The following is a 20,826-nucleotide window of genomic DNA, read 5'->3' on the forward strand; positions in this document are numbered from 1 at the left end:
TTATTTCCAAAGCGAAGGCCGCTCGGAACCCATTCCTTCCTAAGATCGAAAGGTCAACAGCCCCAAGAGGCACCCATAAATCAACAAGAGACCTGCAAATTTTCGAGATATCATCCAGCCTTTTGCCAATGACCCTTCCGTAGAGAGTTTTAGACTCCACACTCCGGTTTGGAATGGTTGACGACCCAGTCTCCCTCCACTCCTTGCTGCCAGAGCCATGCCTATGCCCGTCGTTTGCCCAAGACCGATCCCTTCCAGAAGCATTGGTGGTAACTCCAAAGGAAGGATTTGTACGGTGACCCCTAGCATATATCTGTTTCCCAACGTGCGCCATTGAAGACCTCGCCTGAACCCACGAAAGGAAGTGTAGAGGTCTAACAGATTCAAAACAACCCAAAGAGGAAAGGAACTTGCAAAAATTATTGAAGCTTGGGAGAAAGGGTTACGGATGCTAAAAGAAGAAAAAAATCAGAAATAAATTACTCCGATTGAGCACCTGCAACCAGAAGATTAGTACATTGTGTTGGTAGAGAGGGATCATTATGTGAAACAGTCGAATTGAGATCAAGGAATTAAAGACGGTTGTTGCCGGTCACTGTAGCTGAGGGAGATCATAAAGGCTTAATCGGCTCGATATATTCTCATTCCGTTTGTTCACTCAACCATACCTTAAATGTGCTTCCAATCCAAGTGGATTCACCCTATCCGACATCCCCCGAACCTAAGATTAGCTAGTAGTGACGAGACTGCTACCCGAGAGCAAGGTAAGACAGGCAGAAGACCTTGAAGGGACAAAAGAACAGCGGAAGGGATTCATGTTGAAGGCAGGATTTGCTACCCGAGAGCGTTCTTGAATTTGCCGGTTCGTGTTGGTGAAGAGCCACAATTTAGATCCCGTGAATCTTGCTTGCCTTTTCCTCATCAAGATGAGACAAGGGACAAACTCGAAGCTTCATGCTAGGAATTCAACTGGGTTACTGTGTTACTTGTTTGGAGATCTTTGAAGACACAACTCCATGGGCCTTCAGTTCCCACACACATATTTATTAACTACAATAGCATGCCCACATGGAGTGGTCTTTGCTTCTTCCTTACTTTTATAGAGGTTCACTTGGTTGTTCTGTTTTAGATATTTTGTAGGATTATCCATGGTACATGCTTGATAGGTTTCTGTTATCTACCGATTGTTTTGTCTCGATATGAAGATATTGTAGTATAAGAATCTCTCAATTTTGTAAGACCTATTTTTGCTGTTAGTTTTGCCCTTTTAGGTAGTGAGGTGTGTCGAGATGTATTAGATTTGCAAATTGTTAATAAAACTGTTCTTGTAACAAGCGCAATCCAATCTTCTTTTGTTATGTACTTTCCATTAAGTAGATAGTTTTGCAAGTGGAATTTGTGGTTGTTGCCTAGCGGTTGTGTTGATGGCCTAATTCTTGGTTGATAAGAAGTGATACATACCTATTGGTCGATGCCCCTAGTGTTTCTGTTGATGACCAACAGATTGGGGTGACACCCTAAAGTTTATTTCAATGTTACAGCCCACCCCCAATTCTTTTAACCATTCATTTTCTCCTTGGATCCATGTAGTGGATCCTGTTAAGAGTACCATCACTTTCCAATACAATATGTAGAATTTACAATGTTGCTTAAATCTCATTCTCTTCTTAGAAATCCTCTAATCAGATAAAGATGATAATAATGCTTATCTTTCAATGATATGCTGGTTTGTGCTGATTAGTTTTTTGTTTTACTATTTTTTGATGAAGGGTTAAAGTTGGCATGGCGAGTGATTCAAAGGATTTAAGAGAAACATATTGTTGGATAAAAGAAATGACAAAATTGTTAGTCAATCTTGGTATTCAATGTCACAGAAATGGACAAAAGTTGAATACAAACTTTGCAAAGGAATATTGTTAAGCTAATATTTTGTTTAATGCATTTTTTAATAATTAGTTAATTAGTAATTTTTAGATTAATAGGTTTTTTTTATATTAATTTTTATTATTATTTTCTAGCAATTTTTCATTTTGACATACCAAACTTATTTTTCATTCCATAATTTAATCTCCACAAATGTCATGAAACAATTTTCATTCTTAACCAATAATGACTTATTGTACTTATTATTTTTAAAATAAGTATAAAAGGAATGAGAATTGATAAAAAAAGAGAGCCTTAATTGGCAACAAACCAATTTTTCATAGGATAAGGTAAACGCTCAAATCCCTTCACCTCTAGGCCAGAGCTGAAATCCGCTTGGATGTAGATAAGCCGCGCTTAAAGTCGGCCCAAGAAAAAAAAAATTGCTCAGTAAAAGGAAAAATGAAAGGCACGGTGGCTGTGCAGCGCATTCTACTGGGTGATTCGTCACGACTCCAGAGTCACCCATTCCCGCGATTTTTTGTGGTCCATATTTTTTTTAAATTTCCCCGTGATTTAAAAAAATTAAGACCACTCATCTTCCCTACGCTTATTTCTTCCAGCGTCAGTTACTCAAGTTCAGGCGTTAGTCCGGAAAATGGAGTGCTGCTATTCTACTCAACTATCAACATCTTCTTCTTCAACTATCCTCAATTTTCAGGTAATCTCAAATCTTCTTAGACCATCCTACACTTCCAAGTGTCTTAAATTTTGAGCTGCCATCGTAGTTCCTATCTGCTGAGTGAAACCGAGGTAGCTGTATGCAAGGTTCTTTGACCCATTTCTTCATTGATTTACCTTGTCGTTAAATAGTTTATGGATGTTTCAATACTACCTGCAGTTAAGAATTATTCCCTGCAACAAGCAAAACAAAAGTTTCGTATTTATTTCAAATTTGATTTGTTTTGTTTGTCTAGGCGGGGTAGTGTTTTGTAGATCAGTGTGGTGATGCCCCTCGTATGGTATAGAAACCCCTTGCGAGGAAAATTTCTGTTAAGTTGAGTGACAAAGCATTTCTTATCTCAGCAGTATTATCTGAAATAATTTATGAGACGTTGGCCGAATTTCATTTAGTCCAGAAGGTAAGTATGAATCCCAGGTTGACACTTTGGGGGGTGGAGGGTGAATTGGTATTATCTTAGAACTACTTTTGATCTAATGATGCTTCTTTAATTGCATTTCAACATTGGTTGGGGCAATCCTGTAATTACAAACCACACACAGGCATATCCACCACTCGCCATAATGTGGCTTGGACTACCAGACAGTATCCTACCACTTTGCAGTCAGAATTCTTCGATATGTGCATAGAAAGTAAAGCAAACACAAGACATCAAAATTGTGTGATTTGGCTTAACGTTTACAAAGTAATACACTAATACTCTACTTAGAGTTCCATATATTACTCAATAGGCTCTTCAATGTTTTAATTGCAACAATAGTCTAGGATCTCCAGTCCTTGCTTTAATCGGAGATGCAATTCTGAGAAGGGTAATAACTCCAACCCCTAGACAAGTCCCAACTCATCAGGTTTACGATGTAAAAACTAGAAAACCGAAGTTCCTCTCAGTTACATGAATGGTGTAGGTTTTTTCACCATTGATAGGCGAACCCACTACCCCAGTTCATTCAAGAACCTTAGGACAGCCACCTATTTTAACCCTAGTTCATCCCTAAACCCACTAATAACACAACTGCAGACCTCCAAGACCCCATCCCCCCTAGTTGCAAGATCCCAACCCCACTCTCCTTTACCGCAAGACCATAGCCCTAAATTCCCCCCTAGCTGCAAGCTTTATGACACTGTTTACCTTATGCCCAATCCACTAGCGATCTTCCTGAAACATCTGATGCATTGGATTGGGCCAAATCCTTGATGTCATGACAAAATAAATCATTACCAAGTCTGAGTTTGATCCCATAGCTGAATTACTAGTTTCTCAAATCTTGGGTACTTTTTGGGTAATAAAACCCTAATTTTTTCCAATAGGATCCTGGAGTGAACCCAATTTTAGGGTTTAATCTCAAAACTCCAAACCCTAGAATTTGTTTACATCAGCTACTCTCCTTTAGGAACATGTTTTGGATAAATTAACCCTTATTGTGGCTTCTCTCTTACAAAGTGGCAATCAACTTCAATGTGTATAGAATTAACCAATATTCATCCAAAAAAATTCAATGTGTTTAGTTCGTTCATGGAACACAATATTAGTTGCTATATGGATGGCCACCTGATCATCACACCATACAAGTCATAGATGCATCATCAGTGAAGCCAACCTCTCTCACTTGTTTAATCTATATCAACTCACAAGTGACCTGTGCCATAGCCCTATACTCGAACTTTGCACCTAATAAAGCCACCATAGTTTGTTTCTTACTCTTCCAAGATACAAGGTTATGACTTACATCCAATTATATTGCAGTTAGACGTGGTTGACCTATTATTAGTGGGTGATCCAGCCTAATTTGGATAAGAAAAACCTTTAATTCTTCTATAACCATAATCTTTGTAAAGTAGCCATGACAAGGAGCCTCCTTGAGAACCTCAATATCTATAGAGCTGCATCCTAATGAGATGCTCAAGGAACGGATAGAAACTGAATCACCACACTGATTGGAAAGGCAATGTTAGGTTGAGTCATAGTGAGATAATTCAATTACTCACCAAGACTTTGATATCTCTCTGGATCATCAAGAACATCTCCATCTTTTTGCATAAGTTTCATGTTTGGTTTGTAAGAGTATTTAAAGGTTTAGGACTAAGCATCCCTATTTTGTTAATTGGTGAATCACATACTTTCATTGTGGCAAGATCCATTTGTTAGGTTGAGCAACTTCTATACCTACAAAGTACTTTAGTCTTCCCAAATCTTTAGTCTAAAATTGTTGTTACAAATGTATTTTCAATTTGTCAATCCCTACAAAATCATCTCCAGTAATAATAATGTCATCAACATAAACAATAAGCCACAAACTTCTAGTACTAGAGTGGTGAAAAAAATACTTAATGGTCACTTACACAAAGAGTTAGTTCAAGATCAAGTACAACATAGTTGAACTAGCCAAACCATGCTTGAGGCATTTGTTTGAAGCCATACAGGGACTTCTTTAAGCAACAGACTGTGCCATTTTTCCCCCTAAGCAACAAACCCTTATGGTTTCTCCGGATAAACTTCCTTATGGGGATCACCATTGAGGAAAGCATTCTTAACATCAAGTTGATATAAAAGGATTGTGTGAAGCCATACAGGGACTTCTTTAAGCAACAGACCGTGCCATTTTTCCCCCTAAGCAACAAACCCATATGGTTTCTCCGGATAAACTTCCTTATGGGGATCACCATTGAGGAAAGTATTCTTAACATCAAGTTGATATAAGACGATTGTGTGAAGCCATACAGGGACTTCTTTAAGCAACAGACTGTGCCATTTTCCCCCTGAGCAACAAATCCAGATGGTTTCTTTAGATAAACTTCCTTATGGAGATCACCATTGAGGAAAGCATTCTTAACATCAAGTTGATATAAGAGCGAATGAAACATAACAGATGAAGAAATCAGGATGCAAATGGATGTCATCTTGGCAACAGGGAAAAGGGTTTTGAAGTAGTCCACACCATACACCTAGGCATGCCCCGTTAACCATTAGTGTAGCCTTTAAATGAGCAAGACTCTTGTTGAGGTTAACTGTCACAGCAAACAACCATTGACACCGAATGGCTTTCTTCCCAAGAACCAAAGGCCCAAAATCCCAAGCCTGATTGTCATGTAAAGCGGAGAATTCTCTAATTATAGCAACTATCCATTCTGTACTAGACAAGGTTCTTGCAACAGTCTCAAGAAGAGTATAATTTTCAATATTAGATAAACAAGCACCGAATGTGGACAATAAGTTAGCATAAGACAGAAAGTTAGAAATACGATATTGAATTCAACTCCGAGTACTTGAGGGCAAACAAAACATCAAGGTCAAATGGAAGAGGGGAGGACTTACCATCAGATCTAAGAGAGGAGGAAGGCGCTGGTGAAGAAGGTGCAGAGCAGGAGGGGCATCATTCGGTTGTGTTGTCTTTGGTACACTACTGAGGCATCCATGCAATCAGTTTGAAATTGCATTCAAACAATATCCCGTGAAATAGTATTGAGTAGTGGTGACAAGGACATCATCATGAAGGGTGGAAGAAATTCATCAGCAAAATAAGGTGTTGACATAAAGAAGGAAACATGAATAAAGGCAAAATAATTCTCTAAGTCAGATAAATAACAGTGATAACCTTTATGAGTATGAGAGTAACTAACAAACATACATTTCAGAGCTCTAGGATCCAAATTAGATAATTCGGGACGAAGTCATGGACAAGTAGACACTCCTAAACACATGAAAAGGTAAAACAATATCAGATCCAATTAGATAATTCGGGACGAAGTCATGGACAAAGCAGACACTCCTAAACACATGAGAAGGTAAGATAAATCAGGGAGCAGATGGAAAGAACATAAAGTAAAAAATTCCCCATTGAAAAACAGAAGATGTTATACGATTAATAAGGAAATGGGTGGTCAACACTCCATCAGCCCAAAAAAGTTAGGCACTTTCATCTCAAACAATAAAGGTGAGCTACTTCCATAAGGCGATGATTTTCCCCTCTGCAACTTCATTTTGTTATGGGGTGTAGACAGTAGAGTATCGATGGAGGATGCCATTAGAATTTATAAGTAAACTGAAAGGGTTTGAAGAATATTCCATATACTATGAAGAATATTAACCATAATGCCAAACTGAGTGTGACTTTCCACAGTAAAATTGCAAAATATATCAACTAATTCATAATGACTTTTCATTAAATAAATCCATGTAACCCCAGAAAACTCATCCACGTAAGTAACAAAATATCTAAAACCCAAAGTATAAACAAATAATTGGCAAGCCAGATATTAGAATGAAGCATAGCTAAAGGGTGAGAAGATTGTTTAACAACCTGAGGTGGATAGCTCACACGGTGAAGCTTCCTAAATTAACATTATACACATTGTAATTCTGAAATATGTTGAAAAGGACTATTTAATGATTTCCAACTTTGAAAAGAAGGATGTCCCAGTTGATAATGAATCTAATGTGGTAGAGAAATGTTCGAACGTGCCACATAAGTGTCAAACAGATATAGTCTCCTAGACTCATGACCCTTACCGAACGTCTTCTTTGTCACAAGATCTTGGAAAAACAAAATCCAAGAAAAAAAGGGTGACAACAATTGTATTTAGTGGTATGTTTATGAACGAACAATAAATTAAACAGGAAGTTTGGTAAATAAAGAACGAAGGATTAGGTTAGGGATGTTGTGGTATGGGAACCATTTGTAAGTCTGATCTAAGCGGACGAACAGAAAGAGGAAAGGTTTTCTTGAGTGCCAGTCATGTGGTCAGAGGCACTTGAATCAATGATCCATGGCAGAGAGGTGGATGATAGGCTGGCTGTTGTATTACCTGTCTGTACAAAAGTAGTCGTAGATGTTTGGGACTTGAGATTGGCTGCTCAAAACTGGGTGAAGCAAATAAATCTTTCCCAGACATTGTCACAGTTTTTTCTTTAAATGATGGAGGTGTAGAAGTGGTTTCTGTGGTGGTAGCTGCATTGGCAACCTGAGGGGGTTTGCCATATAACTTCCAACAAAATTTTGAATACCTGCCCAACCATATTGGTGACGAGTCTTAACTGGTGTACCCATAGGCTCCTGAATGTGGTACAAGGTTTTCTTCTAGTAGCAACCTTGCAACTTTGAGTATTTCCAGAATTGGTCCATGATTATTAGTACATGTGGCAAGAGCAGATGTGTCAATGGATGTATTAACGCAAGAGTTCTCCCCAGAAACTTGGAGAACCTGCAAAAAGGTGTCAGATAAGGTGCGCGCTTTGTCACCACTGAGAACTTGGGATCTTACTGAATCAAACTCCACCCCAAGTCCCCCTAAAAAACTCATAACAACGAGTTGCTCACTTCATACATCCTTTTGAAGTCCACAAAATATTAGGTCAAGGGATGGCCCTTCTGATCAACTCTGTAAAACTCCACGGATAGCTCTTAGATATATGCAGGATAGGTTGTTCTTAGTCTTCTGACCAGAGTACAGTACATTCAAATACTTCCTTTACTCCTTAATTGTATCAATATGGGTAACAAGGTCCACAATATGTTTGCCATAGAATTCAGCACTTGTCCTAAGATATGAGCATCTGCTGTTTCCCAGTTAGGGTCTGTAGCATCAGCTCGTCTTGTTGCTCTCTTCGGAGTTCCAATTACTACCCTAACAATTTTCCCAGTGATGGAAGTTGGTGGCCTCTACAAGTTTATGTTCAGTAAGTCGGTGGCAGAGAGAGGACAAAACCTCAGTCCTGGTATACACTGTGTCAGCAGTTAGTTTTTTTCTTTTTCTTTCTTCTTTCTTTGAGCAAGAATAACACTCCAACACCAATAAAAAAATGTTAAATAAAGTCTGCCCTTGCAACTCTAGCATAAGCGATCACCAAATTCAAAATTTCTGACTTTACACCTTCAACAGGTTATACTTCAGATCGATAACTCAGTCAGTATGGGACCATAATTAACATCAGAATCAAGAGCCAGCAGTCACACTGAAAGCCACACAAAGTAGGGAACCAGAACAAAAACAGAATCAATACTTTATGCAGAACGAGATTAAATCTCAGAAATACTAGTCAGTTTTGAATCAGCCAACTTTGGACAAATTAGCACAACTTGGTGAAAAAATAATTCGAGCCAAAAGGGGACAACTGGGCAGAATTATTGCACAATTCTCCCACTGAACAGGATACTAACCTCTCTGAAATACAGACCAGAAGTTGCACGAGAATTTCTTCAGTAACAATAGAGGTTTAAGAACTTTACTGCATCGGATCTTCAACTAACAAAATTACCAACAGTCACAGCGTAAGGTGCTGTCCCTCTATAACCAAAGCCCGGTACACCCCTCAAACCAGCTGCGATGGCTTCTCCAATTGTAGAAAGAATTCATTGTACCAATAATGCTTCAAATCGAAAAAGAATAGAAGACGTACTGCTCTCATGTAAATCAGAGAATAGGCAGAGAAGAGAAGATTTGATAGGCAAGAGAGGAAGAAAAAGAATTGGCACCCTTGGAGGCCTTACTTGAACTGTAAGGCTCCAATAAACATCACTTTTATTTATAGAGAGCTGTAGGGTTATAGTCCTAATAAGGAAACATAAAAAATATAATAAAAGATTGACATAAACTAGGAAGCCAGGAGGCGCTAACTCGAGATTCCATCTTTCCCTTTTTGCCCTTGACTAGTAACACTGCAAATGTTGAATGATTGTATACGGTTTGATATTGTCAAATAATGATCCCACCCTTATACTATCTTCTTAGATGATTATTGACCTGCCGTTGCAAGAGTCCTTTAAGAGAAGTCAATAACTTATTTCTAGAGTCTCTTCAAGTTACTGATTAGCTGGTAAAACTTTCTCGGTAACTTATTTTTTGTGTTTTTATATTTAATTTGGGTATGCAAGTAAATGGTGGGATAACGTTTAAGTGGTGATACAGATCCTAAGCTACTGAGCCCCTGGATGGTTTCAAAAACTTTTGCTATTGACTTGGCTTTACTATGAAATAGCTGTGTAAACTTCACTGCCATGTTGGCTGACCTCGCAGTCATTTTTTTGTTGGATTACTGAATTAATCGGTATTGCAGGGGTTTTCTTCACCTGTTGGTAGGAGGTATTCTAAGAGAAATTTGCATCAGGGGCTGCTGTCCTCAAATTTTAAAAACTTTCTTCAACTCAGTGGCAGAGTGCAGCCATTCTACAGACAAACTACACCATTATCGCTGAAAACATATAGAGGGTCCATAGTTGCAGAAGCTGGAAGACAAGGTTGGGACTTCGGTAGATTTTTGAAAACATTATACTTTTTCAATGGGTCTCCGTCTCCTGCTAAGGTTGAATAATATACCTTGTAGTTTAGTTATTGAATATGCTATTTGTTTTTTCCATTGCTCAGGATGCTGATGCTTTCATTAACCTTTTATGTGTGAAGTTTTTTGAGTTTCTGATTGAGAAACTATCGAGCACGACAGCCAACGAACCAGAGAAGCGAATGGGGACTTCTGATGTCATCCTGGTAGCTGGAGCCACTGGAGGTGTTGGAAGGAGAGTAGTTGATATCTTACGCAAGAAAGGGTTGCCAGTCCGAGTACTGGTATTACTTTTTGCCTTTCTGATATTTGGTTGTTTTGTTGATCATAGCTGAGGCAGGCATTGGTGCAATGGTAAGGTTGCTCCATTGTGACCAAACGGTCATGGGTTCGATTTGGGAAACAACCTCCTTGCGAAAGCAGTGGTAAGGTTTGTACCTTATGACCCTCCCTAGGCCCTTCAGTGGTGGGAGCCTCGTACACTGGGTATGCCCTTTTTATTGATCATAGCTCATGACTTGTCTTGGGAAAGAAAACATTGGGGCAAGTTTGAGGGAATGGGAATATTTTTTTTTTGGGGGTTAAGAGGGGGGGGGGGGGGGGAGATTATCAACTTTTTGATTGAGCAACTGATTTCCACTTATTAAGGTTTTTATTCTTTAAAAATTCAGGTCAGAAATGAAGAGAAAGCAAGAAGGATGCTAGGTTTGGATGTCGACTTGGTGAGCCATCTACCTATCTTTGGAAATGCTATTAAGAAACTTATATGGAACACACTCCACATAAGTTAGTGAGTCTGATTTATCTATATACTATTTCTTCTACATTTTGATAGGTTAGTGGTTTCTCCAACTTCTTTTGAAGTATGAGTTATCATTGTAGAAGATAGATTTGGTTGTGTTATTTTCTTATCATCTTATTTAGCGGGGGCTGGGTTGTTTTTGGTATTGACATACCTAATAATAATGTAAATTGGTAGTTACTTTCTTGTGATTAATATAAATCATCTCCTAGAAACTCAGTTTATGTATCCTATTCACAATAGACACCGTAGGCAGACTTATATTGTTCCTCTCTGTATCTCTTGGCTTCTCTTGATCTCCTTCTTCTATGTTCTTCCTTTACATATTTACTGGCGATTAATATCTAATTTTATAACATGGTTTCAGAGCATTGAGATTCAGTGATTATTTTCTTTTCACAATTTGAGTCTCCTTGGCTTCTCCTATTTGTCCACAGCAACCAATGATATAAAAGTTATCAGCTTGGGGCCCTAGTTGATACAATGATTGAAAACTATGGTTCTACTGCTGTGAAGACCCTCCTCCATTATCTATTGGCTGGCAGTATTGTGTTTTTTTTAAAGCTTCTGGCAGTTACTTGACTGTAAGAGTAATTTCATTCTTTCTGCTGGATAACCCTAATATTTTTGGGGTTTTGAAGGTCCCTTGAAGTAACTCCTTGTATACTTGTTTGCCCCAAGCTTCTGATGCAAAGTTATTGCAAATCATATATTGGCTTTGTTGATCTTCGTCTGGAAATCTTGTAAAAATATATCTTGCAATAGAGTTAGTTGATTCAACCAAAGAAACAAGGACTAGTGGCTGAGAACCAAGAGAAGGAGAAAAGAACCGAAAGAGAAGAGAAAGAAGTAATGAAAGGGAAATCTGGAATAAGCTTAGCTTCCTCATTCAGCTATTCCTGTCTGAAAGTTTGAGAAAGAATAACGTGAAGAACGAAGGAGAGAAGAAGATGAAGTGGTGATTTTGTTGTGGAGGGCAAATAGAACTTATGAGCACTCCTCAAAATATCTTTACTATATATAGGCTGTTTTACAAGTTAAATCTATATAGGAAATAGTAGAACCAAAATAGGAGAGGATCTCCCAAGTTCAATTGGTCTTTAACACCTAACTGCCGCCTCCTTTTCCTATTGAGAGTTAGCGCCTTGCGCTAATAACTCTCAAGGGAAATTTCCTTTCTCAAATTGCCCTTTTTAACACTCCCCCTCAAGCTGGAAGCATACATTACTCATTAGACTTGTAAATGGATAGCCGAAGTCCGCCTCCGAATTTGCACTCGTATTTGTTTTAGGGTCTCCAAATCCGAAATTTTTCTTATCGAAAAATATCTGTATCCCTCCCATAAGTAATCAGATTCGCATTTGGATAACTGCTAATTGGATTGGATAATATCTAATTAAGATTTATCCAATAGAATAATATGATTTTTAAAATTTATATATAATATGGCTTTCGGTTAACCCTAATGTTGAGCTCACCTAAAGGGCTAAATCGGTAAATCCATAATATTTTAACCCATTAACGCATAACCTTAAATCCCCAAATTGAATTACCAAAGCACTCGTCCAACGTTCTGCCATTCTTCAAGGTTGAGTTTCCCATTCTTCAAGTTTGTTTATGTAATTTTCTATTTCTTGTTACCCAAGTAAGGGTATTCATGTAATAGTGTTATTTTCACTTTATTATAAATAGAGGGTTTGAGATCATACTGATCAATTCAAGCCATTTTACCAAAATCGTGTTTCTCAACATGGTATCAGAGCCCAAGTTTGATTAGGGAAGAGGAAAAAGAAGAAAAAAAACCTATCATTGACGAAGACCTACCTCCACCGCTGCTGCAACTGCTTTGTCGCTGAAATAGTGAAATCCCCCACATTTCCAACCCTTTAAACCATGATTTCAGGATTGCGAACCCAGGCCTCGAATTGGCAACAACTTTGGACCATTCGAATCAAGCCCGAAGGTCCGGAAGTGGACCCAATACTAGTGGATGAACCTTGTGATTACTCGACCTCTCTCCTAGGGTTTAAAAGACCTTGTGATCACGACAGTATTAAAATACAATTTTGGTATGTTCGAAAACCGACGACGGAGAATCCAATCGATGAGGTAAATATACCCAAATAAAGATAATCGAAAGACCTTTCTTTCAAGCCATAAATCATCGGAATTGAACCTTGGTTGAGGGGTCAACCAAAGGGCCGGTATACTAGACCGGTTGACCGGTCTGGTCCGACTGCACCTCCCCAGTGTCAAGGCAAATTTGGGAATTTGTGTTTTAAAACCCTATTATAAGCTTTTATTCACTCCTACACACATTTTATAATAGTAACGTGAGTTGAAGCTTGGAGAGGAGGAGAAACCAAGGAGAATCTTGATTCCCACCCACACGGAGGCGCGCCAAGACCCGAATCATTGGAAAATGTGAGAATTCTTCAAACCCTTTTCTTGAAACTTAAGTTTGTGGGGTTTCTTTATAATAAATACTAGATTTCGGTAGTTAGGGCATGTTAGGTGTAATGAATGCTTGTAAATAGTTTTATTTATGCTTCCCCTTTAGTTTTTGAGTGATTTGTGCAAATCATTGCAAACGATTTCGCGTTTTGACTCTCAGAGATGCCCGCGGGCACTTGCGAGAGCCAAATTTGGGGCTTTTTTATTGAGATCAAATTGGGTCAAATTGATTCTTTTAGGACCCTATTACTGTTAATTAGATGTTCCCAAAGTTTAGTTTCGATTTGACTTCGAATCGGTGGTGAAATAATGATTTTTCGTCGAAACTGGGTTGAGAATGGCATGTTCGAAACCATATGACAAATTGGGTTTTTGTAGGATGATTTTGGATCTCTTTTGAAACCCAGTTGGTTTCTAATTAATGTCTATTATTTCTTTAATATGATTAGGATTATTTTGAGTATAACCGCCGACTCTTGAGAGTGAATTTATGACTTTGAGGAACGAAATCAAGTTGAAAGGTGATGAATAAACTGACCATGTCTTGTATGTTTAACTATTGCTGTTTTCATTCTATTAATGATATAAATTGCTTTAGTTATATCTATCATGATATGCTTGTGTGTGACTTTGCGCGAATGGAAGGTAATATTATATGATTGTGTATTATTCTTTCTTTTGAATCTTATATTATCAATATGAGAATGTATGAGAATGTATGAGAATGAATGACATTGAATGAGATTATTCCATATTCTATTTTTACCTGTTAGGGTTGTGGGTTCACCCATTACCTTAGTGACCTTATGTGATTGCATCTAGAACCTAAGTGCATGAATGCTAGGTGTCTAGAAGTGTTGGGCTAGGTATCCTTATGAGTGTTACTACCCTTCCGGTAAGGGTATTGAAGCCGATTAACCGGTGATGCTAGTGGATGGGTCTTGTGTGTCAAGCAGGCCTATTGTCATCATAATTTGATAGGGTAGCATATAATAGATAAGGGCTCCTGAGCGCTCAAGACCGGTGACCAACCTATGAGAGGACATGGAGAGCATCCTGTCCATTATATGTGGATGATCAACAGATGCCTCCCATTAAGGATACTATTCATAGGTGGGAAGGTATCGAACCAAAAGGGCGCTAGGCATAAGGGGAGATATCTGGACCATATTTAGTACAAGACCATATGACTTTGTATTGGGCCTAGAGTTATCCTTGACATGCGCCAAATCTCATACCAAATGGTGATGTGAGAGAGTGGTGACTTATACCCCAACCATGGCTTGACAGACTTTACTCAATAACTGCCGGAAAACCTAATAGACATCTCTTGTTGAGGGAGAGTGACTGAGACCTCCCAAAAGAGATTAGTGATATACTTAATGTGTGTCTACCATAGAGACTTCATGATAGAGTTAGGAGTATAATATCATAATCATACATCATTTTATTTATATCATCAATTATTATCCTATGAATATGATGTGGAACGTATAATCGAATGCATGACATGGATGTTTAGTTGACCTCACTGAGTTCTATGAACTCATTCCTTTATATGTGTGTGTTCTTTAGATTTTTGTATAGGTGATTAGGACTCCTCTTAAATGGAAGATTCGTCGCAGGGAGGCTATTTGGAAGGAGCAATTGAGGAGGAAGTGGAAGCGCAATATTGTGCTAAGTTGCAATCTCTTTGGCAGTAGTTGGATTATTATGGGGATTATCACCCCACTAATCCAAATGATTTGGCTACTTATAGGAAGCATGTTGATAAGATTCGGGTATATGACTTCTTGGCAAGTTTGAATGTAGAGTATGATCAGATCAGAGTGTAAGTATTAAGTTGTTCTCCCTTTTTATAGAACGGTCTTATGCCCTTGTTTAGTGTGAGGAAATCGTCGATTAGCCATGCTTCATACTCCTATTGTGGAGTTATCCTCCTGACAGTCTTTTACCACTAAATCTGATTCGGCTAAGGAGATTGTCAAGTGTGAGTTGTCACAAACTATATCATACCAATGCCAATTGTTGGAAGCTCCATGGGAAAATCGAAGGCTAATCTTTCTGAGACGGTTTCTGTTCGATGTTTTCGTGATTTTCATAATATGATTTTAAAACTCAGTTCATTGCCACTATGAAGATCCTTCGCAGTGACAATGGCGCAGAGTATATTGATGGTGAATTTCAAAGATATCTCTCTAACTCTAGCATAATACACTAGATCAGTTGTGTTGATATAGCTTCCCAAAATGGAGAGTCCATTCCCTTATGATTGATATGAATGTCCCTAACCATTACTGGAGTGATGCTATTCCTACTGCCTTTTACCTTATGGATAGGATGCCTATGAGGATACTTGTTTTAAATATCCTGATGAGCTTCTCCAGGGAGCATCTTCTTTTGTTTTTCCCGCAAAGGTTTTTGGATGTGTGTGTTATGCTAGACTCACAATCCACCAAAGTAAGCTGGCTCTTGGCAGCCTACGATGCATTTTTTGGGGGTATTCTGTTACTCATAAAGGGTACAAATGCTATCATCCTCCTTCCAGGAAAACCGTTGTCTCCATGGATGTAAATTTTAATGAATTTTGCCCTTACTATAAACTTCTCTAGGGGGAGAGTCCTAGAGGATAGGTGTTCTTTCCAACTCTAGACCTTTCCAACACACCACCACAACACAACTTAGGAATTCTAAAAGTATTTCCTAACCAGGGGGAGACTTGGGCCAGTATACCTGGGGACTCTAATTCTCCCCCCTCGTTTTCTGAACCATGTGAAGAACCTGGAAAGGGGGAGACCACTTATGTGAGGTACATTATTAAAGTATTTCAAAACAAGATTGACCATAATAAGGTTGCCTAGACTTATTAGAGGAAGAATTACAACCGGCCAAAGCTGGTGGAGAAAGGTGATGCGTTACCATTTTAGTCTCCTTCTCCAGAATCAAATTTTACTATTCCCCCTGAGGTATCTTCTTCTAATCTTCCTATGACTGTTAGAAAATGAGTCAGATCTTGTACTCAGCATCCTATAGCTAAATATGTTTCCTATGACTCTTTGTCTGACTCTTATCGTGCTTTTATATCCTCTTTATCATCTATATTTGTTCCTAAAAGTTGGCAGGAAGCCTATGTTGATAAGAGATGGAAGGCAACCATGGTAAAGGAAGTGCAAACAATGAAGAAAAATGATACTTGGGAGTTGGTTACACTTCCTTCAGGAAAAAAAACCCGTGGGTTGCAAATCAGTGTTTGTGGTTAAACAACATATGGATGGGTCAGTCAACAGGTTGAAGGCTAGACTAGTTGCAAAAGGGTTTACCCAAATCTATGGGATTGATTATCAGGAGACTTTTGCCCCTGTTGTGAAGCTGAACACCTGTCGAGTTCTGTTGTTTGTAGCTGTGAACAAAGACTTGAATTTGCACCAACTAGACGTAAAGAATGCCTTCTTACATGGGGAGTTAAAGGAAGAAGTCTCTATGGAAATCCTATATGGTTTTTACAATGACAATACTGTAGTGAAAGTTTGTTAGTTGAAGGGGTCAATTTATAAGTTAAAATAGTCTCCTAGATGCTGGTTTGGACGCCTCCTAAAGGCAATGACTTCTACTGGGTATAAGCAAAGCAATGCTGATCATACACTATTTGTCAAGATGTTCGGTACTAATATCACACTTCTCATTCTTTATGTGGACGATATTGTCATCACAGAGAATGATGATGAAGAAGTTTAAAGGTTGAAGGACTTTCTTGGCAGAGAGTTTAGATTAAAGATCTAGGGAAGTTACATTTCTTTTTAGGGATTTAGGTGGCTTAATCAAAGGAGGGTATATTCCTATCCCAAAGAAAGTATGTCTTAGATTTATTATCAAAAGTGGGAATGTTGGGGTGTAAAGAAGTTGATACCCTTGTTGAAGCTGAAGCTAAACTTAAGGGAAATAAGGGAGAACCATGTACAAAAGAAGATACCAAAGGCTAGTAGGGAAGCTTATTTACTTGTCCACCACCAGGCTAAACATCGCTTATGCCGTGGGGATAGTGAGTCAGTTTATGCACGATCCATATTTAGCTCATATGAAGGTTGTTACTAGAATACTGCAATATTTGAAAGGAACTCTTGGAAAAGGAATACTTTTGTCCCCCATTGATAATCTTAGTGTAGAAGCATATACTGATGCATCTGGGTGGTTCTCCTGACAAGAAGTCAATTTTAGGTTACTGTACCTTTGTTGGAGGTAATCTAGTTATTTGGAGAAGTAAGAAATATAATGTGGTAGCTTTATCCAGTACTGAAGCTGAATATAGAGCTATGGTTCGTGGAGTTCGTGAGCTACTATGGTTGAAAGGCTTGCTAGAAGATAGTAGAGTACAAGTTCCCAACCCTATGATGCTTTATTGTGACAGCAAGGCTGCTAATAGTATTGCCAATAATCCTTTGCAACATGATCGAACTTAGCACATTGAAATTGACAGGTTTTGCGCTAAAGGAAAGCTAGAACAAAATTTCATTTGCATGCCTTTTGTGAGGTCTTGAGACCAAGTGACAATTATTTTCACTAAGGGTTTGAAGGAGAGATTTCCTTCCTATTATAGGCAAGTTGGGCATGACTAATATCCATGCCTCAACTTGAGCGGGAGTGTTAGTTGAGTTCTACTAGGAGTTTAACTCTATTAGAGTTTTTGTTCATGTAAATTTCTATTTCTTGTTACCGAAGTAAGGAGTATTCATGTAATAGCATTCTTTCCACTTTATTATAAATAGAGGGCTTGAGATCACACTGATCAATTCAAGCCATTCTATCAAAATCGTGTTTTTTAACAGTCTTATTTCTTCTTCTTCTTCTTCATCATCTTTTCTCGTTTCCTTTTTTTCGATTGGGTTTCTTGGATTTTGAATGTTTGGGTTTTTTGTTATGTCTTCTTCTTATTCCTTTTTCATTTTGTTTTTGTAGTCCCACCCCTCTTCCAAAAGCAACTTCTTCTTTATTATGAATCGGTTTTCTTAAATTTTGAATTTTTGGAGTTTTTCTATTAGATACTTTATCGGATCTGATTATTATCAGATGTCTGATAAAGTTCTGGGTTCGAATTCAGATATGTTCTATAAATTTCTGCCGGATATTGTATTCGGATAGTGGTGTCTTTGAGCTAAATCCGATCTATTTACAAGTCTATTACTCATGCCCAACTTGTTACAAATATAGGTAACCCTTGCACTCCCTAAAGCTTTGGTGAACAAATTTGCAAGTTGTTCTCCAGTCCTCACACGCCTGGGGAATATTATGCCTTGTTGTTTTTCACGAATAAAGTGATAATCAACTTCAATATGCTTGGTACGTTCATGAAAGACTGGATTGGATGCTATAGCCTATATGAACAACACTTGATTATCACACCATAACTTCTTTGGTGTGTCATTAACAAATCCTAACTCCTAGAGTTATAATTTTTTCCATACCATCCCGCATGTGGCATGTGCCATAGCACGATACTCAGATTCTTCGCTTGACCTTGCTACCACAGTTTGTTCTTACTCTTTTAGGACATAAGATTTCCTCCAACAAATGTACAATAGTCTGTGGTTGATCTTCTATCAATAGGTGACATAGCCCAGTCAGCATTAGAGAATCCTTCAACCTTCCTATGACCATGATTAGTGTAAAGAAGTCCACACCCTGGTACTTCCTTAAGATACCTTAGAATTCGAATGATTGCATCCCAATGTATTGTTATTGGGGTAGACAAAATTGACTCACAACAGTAACAGGAAAGGCAATGTCAAGTCGAGTCACAGTCAGATAATTCAGTTTCCCTACAAGTCTTGTGTACTTCTCTGGATCGTCAAGAATAGTTTCCATCTACTGACATTAACTTTAAATTGGTTTCCATGGGACTATGTAGGGGTTTTGATCCCAACATTCCTGTTTCAAAGAGTAAATCCAATACATACTTCCACTGAGATAAGAGGATGCCCTTTGTTGATTGGGCGACTTAAATTCCTAGAAAATACTTTAACTTGCCCAAGTCTCACAAGTCTTTTGTTTAAAGTTTCTCTTGTAAGTAGGTCTTTAACTTGTCACTTCCTGAGGTGTCATCTCCTGTTATGACAATATCATCAACATAAACCACAAGAAAGATTTTGCCTGCATCAGAGTTTTTAAGGAATACAAGATGATCTCTCTCACAACGTGTCATCCCAAATTCTATTACAACAAAAGTGAATCGTCCAAACAATGCTTGAGGTGACTACTTGAGACCATAGAATGATTTGCGGAGGCGAAAAACCATACCCTTCTCCCCCTGAGCAACATACCTAGTTGGTTGCTCTATATACACTTCCTCATGCAAATCTCGATGAAGGAATGGATCCGTCACATCCAACTGAAACAAGGGCCATTGGTAGGTAGCAACAAGAGAGATCAAGATGTGGATGGATGAAAGCTTGGCAACAAGTGAAAAAGTATCTACATAATCCACTCTATAAACTTGAGCATATCCTTTTGCAACGAGACGAGCTTTCAGGCAAGCTAAAGAACCATCAGGATTAACTTTCACAGTGAATATCCACCGACAACTAATAACAATTTTTCTTGAGGATAAAGGCACAATATCCCAAGTCTAGTTGTCTTCTAAAGCCTACAATTTTTCTTTCATTGCATTGACCCACTCAGGATCAGACAAGGCTTTAAGAACATTCCTAAGAATAGGATAAGTCTCTATAATAGATTGAGCAATAGAAAAACCAAGGGATAAAGCAGAATAGAAATAAAGTTAGAAATGGGATACTTAACACAAAGATGAGTACCTTTTTGAAGAGCAATGGGAATATCAAGGTCAAATGCGAGGAAAGTCCTTAGGATCAACAGACGAAGTCGGCATAGAGGTAGAAACTGTAGGTGCGAGGGGGGGAGTAGGTGGTCTTGGACGACGTATGTACACTTTGGTGATGGTCGACAATGGTGGAGGTGAAGGAACTGTGCCCTATGGAGAAACACTTTGAATAATACAAAGATTATCATTTTGGTCAGTTAAGCTAATAAATTTTAGTGGAAAAAGGGATGAACTCAAAAAATGACACATCTGCAATAACAAAATATTTCCGCAAGTCGAAAGAATAACAATGATATCCCTTTTGTGTCCGAGAGTACCCCACAAACATACACTTAAGAGCACGTGGATCTAGTTTAGAAATTCTAGGGTGATGATTACGAATGAAACATACACAACCAAATACGTGGGGAGGCAAAGCAAATAAGGGGATGAAGGAAATAACAGAGAATGAGGAATGCCACTTTTTGATACAGATGAAGGCATCCGGTTAATAAAATAACATGCAGTTGAAATAGCATTAGCCCAATAGGATTTAGGAACTTGCATTTTTGCATCTCAAATGAGAGAGAACGGGTGACCCCAAATAAGTATCCATTTTTTCTTTCTGCAACCCCATTTTGTTGAGGAGTATCAGCATGAGAGGATTGATGAAGAATTCCATTAGAAGTAATAACTTTACAAAATGGATTAGAGAAATATTCTTTAGTATTATCACTACAAAAAGTATGAATAGGAACACCAAATTGGGTACGAATTTCAATAACAAAATTCCAAAATATGTCTTATACTCGTGAATGATTTTTCATTAAATAAAGCCAAGTGACTTTTGAAAAGTCATCCACAAATGTAACAAAGTATCT

At 38.2% G+C, this 20,826-nt stretch overlaps 1 protein-coding gene across 2 annotated transcripts in view; it reads left to right on the forward strand.

Moving 5' to 3' along the window:
- The first annotated feature begins 2,432 nt into the window (after positions 1-2,432).
- The window catches only part of LOC149005181 (NAD(P)-binding Rossmann-fold superfamily protein), a 48,842-nt gene continuing 30,448 nt past the window's right edge, over positions 2,433-20,826 (forward strand). The window contains exons 1-4 of one of the 2 annotated variants that reach the window (XM_089167956.1): positions 2,433-2,584; positions 9,657-9,902; positions 10,001-10,162; positions 10,550-10,600. In XM_089167956.1, the coding sequence (XP_089024082.1) occupies positions 2,522-2,584; positions 9,657-9,902; positions 10,001-10,162; positions 10,550-10,600 (522 nt within the window). In that variant the 5' untranslated portion in view covers positions 2,433-2,521. The remainder of the gene's footprint in view (positions 2,585-9,656; positions 9,903-10,000; positions 10,163-10,549; positions 10,601-20,826) is intronic. The other variant, XM_089167955.1, reaches the window with a different exon arrangement.

This window comes from Hakea prostrata, chromosome 9, assembly GCF_041222555.1.
Source record: "Hakea prostrata isolate BN-2017 chromosome 9, UWA_Hpros_2, whole genome shotgun sequence".
NCBI classification, from domain to species: Eukaryota; Viridiplantae; Streptophyta; class Magnoliopsida; order Proteales; family Proteaceae; genus Hakea; species Hakea prostrata.